Raw genomic sequence first — 7,550 nt, forward strand, 5'->3', positions numbered from 1 at the left:
CTTAGTTAGAAACTTTCTGCTCCACTTCCACCTGCTGCTGCTCCAACATGTCAACATGTCAACAGGAAACAGACGCAACCCAGTCCGTGCTAAACAATACCAGCAGAAACCGCCGGGGGGCAGTGCAACCAACGTTTGTAGTCAGAAACTCCCCACTCTGCGCTGCCCTCTAGTGGAGGCATTGCTTAACAACCACGCCAACGTTAAGCCATCTGGGTGTATTGCACATGGATTGCTCATCGTCAATTATTAAACCCCCCAACCCTGTGTGTGCGTGTGTGTAACAAACAAATGAAGAAAAGTATACAATTTAATGTTAACAATTGTAAAGTATAAGGTAAAGTAAGTATTATTTTGTATTGGAAATCATTCCAAAATTACAAGAAAAGAGAACTCATTATGTGGTTTTCAATATGGGAACTGCAAAAAGTACAAATGTTGAGATCAGGAAGTCATTAGAGGAATTAATTGTTATTTTAAAACAGACCTACTCTTTCTTAGGAGATATAAAAAAGTGCACCGTGCATAAACTGCTTGTTTCTTTATGTGTTAATCTTCATCACCAGTAACGGACTAACTGTACTTTGCACAATCCATTCTCTCCTGTTTATTTACAACGTTTTGCAAAATCCCTTCCCGGATGCTTATAACATGTATACATTTTAATCCTGTTTCCTATTATTATATTTTTTTTGTATTTTTAATTGCACAAACACCCCACAGCAAATCTCTTCTCTGATGCTTATAAAATGTATAAAATTCGATTTCTGTTTCCTATTATTATATTTTTTTGTATTTTTACTTGCACAAACACCCCACAGCAAATTCCTTCTCTGTGTAAACCTATTTGGCCAAAAACCCCAAACTCTGATTCTCACACACACACACTATGCGTCTCCTCTTGCGACAGACAATTAACAGAATTCAAAGTGCGTAATACAGGACGGTCACAACGTGCCTGTGTGGAGCAGCGACAGAGCTGGAAGGCCACGTCTCCGACTGCCCCTGCATTCTGCACCATCAGGAGTTGCTGAATGAATGTGCCATTCATCCCTCCGTGTTGTTGTTGTCCCCTGTTTGGACTCACATGGATAATTTAATTGACAGATGGCTCTCATTCAGGCCAGGATAGGCATGGAGAGAAAAGGGGGAAGGACATAACAAGTGAGGATGTCTCCTGGAGTTTGTGTGCACTTGGGACATTTGTAAATGAGGACAGGTTAAGGTTTCCTGAAGGTCCTGGAGGAAATCTGTGAGGAGAGGATAGAACCTCTGTTCAAAACTTCTTGGAAGGACCAATGGGAGCTAAATTCACCATCTGCTGCTGCCACTACTACCTGAGACACAACAGAGAGGAGAAGAATGCCATTCTGCGGTGAGAAACACCTGCCACCATGACAGAGAAACCTTCTGCCTCTCCAGTCCTGCTCCTACACCAGTTATCTCCTCTGTCTTCCTCCTCAGTATTCGTAACAAGGCAGCCCCCAGGCCGCCGGACCTGCTGCCCAGTGAGTCCAGTGACAACGACACAGAGGAGGAGAGTCTCTTTGGGCCGGAGACTTCGAGATGGAGCCCGTCGAGCAACAAGAGCCAGAGGGGGAACTCTGATCCACCACTGTCCAACACAGACAGAGCCCGCGGTTCTCCCCTCAGGCGAGAATCTGACAGAGAGTTACAGGCCTTCATCAGCATGAGAGACCAGGCTGACAAGGCTACAGAGGTGAGAAGAGTTGTGTTGATGCTGAGGACAAAAGAAACACACACATACTAATAGACAAAAAAGCAGAATATACGATGACAAAAACAACCACAATTTCTCTAAAACTGATTATTCCTTCTTTAAGAGAGATTCTTATCTTTAGGATGTAGTTCAATCTCTGCAGGACACTGGTTACATCACCACAGCTGAATGTTGCTGAGACTGACTGTGGTTTTATTGTGAAAGATAAAACTATGACTCCTCTCACCTTTCACTGCTTCATCTTTTTATAATGACACATTATCTATAATCAGTCAGATTGTCTACACCCTTTTATATTACGACTGGAATCTGGATGCATGATGGTTTAACAATTATTATAAAGTATAGAACATAGACACTAACTAGAAAACCATTTGTTATATCAGTTTGACATATGCTAGTAACAGTGTGCTTTTATACTGAAATGCAACAAACACTGAAAGTCATGGCAATTGTCTTTTATTTAAATAAGATCTAATTTGACAGATTTTTATAAGTACCACATCATACAAGGCTTTTACATTTTTTAAATCAATTTAAAACTTCATCAATATTCCAGTCAATGTGATATTTATAACAGAAGTTTATATTTATTCCAGATATCAGTCAGTTTATGTTATTTGTTGACTGGGTAACACTCAATCTATAAATGTTCCACTATTTTCGTACATAGCTGTAGTGTCATGTGATTCAATAATCATAATTATCAGTATAATTAGGGAAATTAACCAAATTAGAGACCTGGCATTTATATCTGGACAAAGATTTACTGTATTTCTATCACAGAGGTACCACTGTAATCCTGTCAAACGCTAATTCAGTCTTAAATGTTCCAGTTTCTAACGACATTATCTGATAAGAGGAGACGACGTGCAGGTTGCTCTCAAAGAAGCCCTTTAAGTCTCATCAGTAAGTTAACTCGATCTAGATTCCAAAGTAACATAGCTTGTGTTTACGAGAGGGAAACACATGCACCATGTTGTTTGTGTTTAGGTTCAATGCAAAAGTATTTTCCTTGTCATCACAACAACAAGTAACAAACCTTTCATCAGGGTTTATGTAGAACGTGTACGAGACCACAGGTGTGAAGCTGGTTGAGCTCGTCCTGTTTGTGGTCGGGCATCATTCGGAACAACACACACACAGAAAGAAGCAACATACTTTATTTACTTACTCAATATGTGGCAATTCCTACACAGCAACAAACTGTGCGTTGCTTATTAGCCAATGAGTTAGGACATACAGAAACTATGTTTGTGTGTCTGTTTGTCTGTTTGTGTGTGTGTTTGTGAGGGGAGCTGGATAATAGAATCTATAAGGAGGATTCTTCTCTCCTCATTTTCACAATGCTTAGTGACTTTACCTCCTATTTTCACAAGGTTCATGTCATCTTCTGTTTGGTTATTTCAAATGTGGTTATTATTATCATGAGTTATTTGAGTGACTTTGTGTATTTTTTAAATGCTGTCTGCTGTTCCTAATGCATCTCCTCTTATGTTTCTTTAACACATGTCTATGTGTTTTAATGTCTGATCGTTGGGTACACATGTGCTAAACGTGTTTGGACGTGACAGTAAACTGATTTTGATTCTGATGTGTAAACAGTGTTTTCAGAATATGTGTCTCCTTTAAGGCAGTTTGTGACACACACGCTGTTTCACGTCAGTTCTGTGCGTTCAAATAACCAACTAGCTCATCGCGAACCATATCCTGACACAAGGAGAAAAACACAAATTTCTGGAGAGAGAGTTCCACGAAAACAGAATATTACAATATTAATTTCTTATCACTGATGTCCGTCTCTGAGGAGACAGTCTGACTGTGGTGATCATGTGACAGTCTCCACGCTGAGCTTGGCCGGCGTCAGGACACAGTCGGCACATTGTGTTAATAAACGACCCTTGATAGAGATGTTGGCCAACAGCCTGGCAGGACATTCAGGGATAATATTCACTCAACCATTCCAGCCTGTTGGGGGACTGTGTTCAATATTAGGCCAAAAGCGTCTCTTACATTTAAAACCAATTAAGCACTGAGGGGGGGGTGGGGGTGGGGGGGGGGGGGGGGGGGGGGGACAAGTCCAGTGAGCAAAGGAGGACATGACGGTTTCCCCCTGCATCGTTCATATGTGAATGGAAATCTCAGAGAAATTACCAAATGTTCTGGACCTTTTCCAGAGTTCATATCTTTTTACAAAAGAAAGTGACCCAGTCTTCTTCTAGAACCTGCCCATGCAGATGTTTCCACTTATATGAGCTGATCAGGGTGTGGCTCAGGTTGATCTCCTATGAGGGTCAATGAGATTTTAATGAAGCAAAGTTTGAGCAGCGTCCTCAGGGGACGTCTAATCAGACACGATAAGTTCAAACACGTGTGGGCTTTAAAGCAACGTCCTGCCTCCACTGCTCACATGTCTTGTGTGCATTGACTGTAAGTAGAGACGGAAGACAAGACGCTTCCGTCTGTTTAACAAAAATGAAGGTAAAATATCCCAGACACCGGTGCTGCCCTCTGGTTATATTCAAACTCACCAGGAAACGTGTGCACTAAAACATGCATCAAGATATAAGTGACAAGTACTAAATAAAATGATAGAAACCATCTTCCAGAAAATAAATATTGGAAGTGTATTTTGACATTTAAGTTTGGTCCCATCAATGTTACTATGTATTCATTCTGTCCCAAACAAGCCCTCACTGCTTTATCCACTACTTGTATATGATATTTTCTATATTCATGTGTTAACCTGTAGGAGTGGGAGAAGCTGAATTATGACATACACACTTTGCGCTACGCAAAACGAGAAGTACGATCTCGATGGAAGAAAATCCTGGTGCAGCTAGGTGAGAGTCTGCGTCTTCATCTCCGCTTCATCCAGTTCCCTCAACTCTCGTCCGTTTCTCATCTCATATGGTCATGTGACTCTCCATCCCTGCAGGGTACCAGTGTGAGGTGGACTCCCTGCTGTGCGTGGACAAACGGAGGTTCAGTCGAGATCCGGATCATCACAACAGAACCACGGAACTGTTGGAACAGCTGCTCGACCACTCCTCTCTGTTCCCTCCTGGGACGGGGCCACAGAACAAATACCTCTGTGTCATGGTACACACACACACACACACACACGTTTGTAATTATATCTTAGTTAGGACACTTATTGGCACAATGCATTCCCCAGCCCCTTACGATAACCCTAACCATCCAAACTTAATGCCTAACCATAACCCAAACTCTAACCCTAACCTAAACGTAACTCTAGACCTAACCCTAAATCCAAGTTTTATTAAAGGGGGGGTCACAAAGCAAGGTCCTCACTTTCCCAAAATGTCCTCAATTCATGGTCCTCACAAAGACAGCTGTACAAGAGCACAAACACACATACACACGTCACAGGGATGTTCTCCCGTCCTCATCTTCTTTGTCCTTCATTTCCTCCTCTCTTTACTGCTGTAAGTCTGACACCTCTTATTTTAATCCTTCATCTTCCTCTTCTTTATCTCCCTCAATGTCTGTATCTGCATCTCACCTTCTCTTCTTGAATCCACCTCCACATTACATCAATCCTCTCTGCCCTTCAGTCAGCCTGTGAGTTTAGAAGCTATTTTACTGCTTGTTTTTAAAAGCCTTGAACGATCAGGCTCCTACATCTGTGATCACATCATCTGTTTTATTGTAAAGCCCCTTGTAACTTTGCTTTGAAAGGTACTACACAAATAAAGTTATTATCCTTTTAATTATCTGTCTGTAGGACTGCCTGGTGTCACTGGACAGTGCTGAGGAGTTTGTCAGACTGGCCAAAGAAAAATATCCCAAGAAATGAGGCTGAGGGACAGAGACAGAAAGAAGACAACACATCTGAGTGACAGAGACAGAAAGAAGACAACACATCTGAGAGACAGAGACAGAGACAGAAAGAAGACGACACAGCTGAGAGACAGAGACAAAGACAGAAAGAAGACGACACAGCTGAGAGACAGAGGGTAAAGAAAAAATATTAAAAATGTTGAGAAATGCTGCTCAAAAATAAATCATCCTACACAGACCTGCACTTATTTGTAAATTCAAATCAATATCTGCTCTTTGATGTGTTGGCTGGAATTTATTTACACTGCATATTGGTAAGTTGCACTTTTTCATTCACACCTTATAGTTTTTAAGGTTTTTTAAAATGTGTTGTTTTGTACTTTGTATATAATTCTCAGTGTCACAGTATTAATCTTTCCCTACCACTTGTTCACACGTAAAAATGCAGGTGTTCTTTAGAGACTGGATTAATTAAATAATGCAAAATGTAAAAAATACTCGTTTTGTGCTTATTTGTTCTTTTTTATTTCATTTTATAAAGTTAAGAAAATCCTCTACAAATAAGCGTTTAGTTTTATACTAAATATGAGACAATCCATTAAACACCACTGATATTAACTAATGATTCTGATAAACTGTATGGTTTTATTTCTGTGATACTTTGGTTGTTTCTTCTTGTCACAAATAAAATACATTTCTCAGTCAGTGTAATTTGTGTTTGGCGTCATTTGAAACTGTCTTGACAGTTTTGTCCTGAAGGGGGCAGCACATACTAATGTTCCAGTGGATTAAACTCTAAACTGGAAGAAAACAACAGAGTGAAACTTCTGTATCACAGATGGGTAAAACATGTTTCCTCTATTAAACTCATACTTCTACCCAAAATATTCAAAGGGAAGTATTCGCTCTTTAAAGACTGAAGAGAGGAATAAAGCTTGAAATGCAGTTTTGTTTGTCAGTAGCAGTGCTTCAGGATTTCCGAAGAATATAATTGAACATTGGTCGGTAATTCAGTTATTGGTAAAACTTCACTTTCTGTGCAGAGGTCACAGATGATACTGTCTCATCCTGGATTTGGTTCAAAACCAATTTCTGAATCAAGTGAGGGCTGAACCGTAGACACGCTGATGGACACACACCCATCTGGACCAGTGCATCTGCAGGTTCAGAGAGTGTGGGACCGTTTTCATCCAGTCGATCCCTGTGGTATGTCGTTCACACACACACACACACACACACACACACACACACACACACACACACACACACACACACACACACACACACACACTCACAAACACACACTTTCATGCAGAAAGAGAGAGTTTACTCTGACCCAGATATTGTTCTCTCTAAGGCCCCTTCCCAAGTTTGGGAAACAGATGTGGACCTGAAAGAAGAAGGGGGGACGTTGGGGGAGGGGAGCGGGTACGAGGAGCGGGCCAATCGTCTGGCAGCCCTGAAAGGCATTGTGCTGCTTGCACCTTTTTCTCATTACACCGATGTGTGTGTGTGTGTGTGTGTGTGTGTGTGTTTGTGCGTTTGTGCGTTTTGGCTTGTGCAATGCTGACATCATTCTCCAGACTTTCACTGAAATATCGTCCCAAAGAGAGTAAATGAGACGATGATTGTGACAAGTACTAATATTTATTGTAGTAAAATGTGACAGATGAGGGAACGGAATGATTTAAGGGGATGAAAAAAAGAGAGAAAAGACGAGTATTTAATGTCACATCCTGGTTATTAATGTCCACTTACATCTTCAGCCTCTCTCTGTATACCTCCCAGGAAACAGCTATTCTACTTTCACTGTTCCTTCTTTCGATCTTTGGTTTTTACGTGTGCTTCATTATGAACATAAACATACCACTTTATTTTTATTAGATTTAAAGGAACTAAATCAGCGCCCCATTCTAAACCTGCCTGTTTTGGAATGGACGCTGTGCTTGGCCTGTGGTGATGCTGGTTGAGAACCAATTGTTGTTGTTGTGCCAGTGCCTGTATA

At 41.0% G+C, this 7,550-nt stretch overlaps 1 protein-coding gene across 1 annotated transcript; it reads left to right on the top strand.

Annotated features, from left to right (window-relative positions):
• The first annotated feature begins 910 nt into the window (after positions 1–910).
• Positions 911–5,628, top strand: LOC133967444 (melanoregulin-like). The gene is made up of 5 exons (XM_062402882.1): positions 911–1,375; positions 1,465–1,720; positions 4,494–4,584; positions 4,680–4,843; positions 5,490–5,628. The coding sequence occupies exons 1-5, from the start codon at positions 1,299–1,301 to the stop codon at positions 5,559–5,561; spliced, it is 660 nt and encodes a 219-aa protein (XP_062258866.1). The 5' UTR covers positions 911–1,298; the 3' UTR covers positions 5,562–5,628.
• The last annotated feature ends 1,922 nt before the right edge of the window (positions 5,629–7,550 follow it).

The sequence above is a fragment of the Platichthys flesus genome, chromosome 13, assembly GCF_949316205.1.
Source record: "Platichthys flesus chromosome 13, fPlaFle2.1, whole genome shotgun sequence".
Lineage (NCBI taxonomy): Eukaryota > Metazoa > Chordata > Actinopteri > Pleuronectiformes > Pleuronectidae > Platichthys > Platichthys flesus.

Coding starts and splice junctions, on each gene's coding strand:
- LOC133967444 (XM_062402882.1), top strand. CDS start 1,299: ATGGGAGCTAAATTCACCATCTGCTGCTGCCACTACTACCTGAGACAC. Junction 1,721..4,493: donor AGGCTGACAAGGCTACAGAG/GTGAGAAGAGTT, acceptor GTTAACCTGTAG/GAGTGGGAGAAGCTGAATTA. Junction 4,585..4,679: donor GAAAATCCTGGTGCAGCTAG/GTGAGAGTCTGC, acceptor CCATCCCTGCAG/GGTACCAGTGTGAGGTGGAC.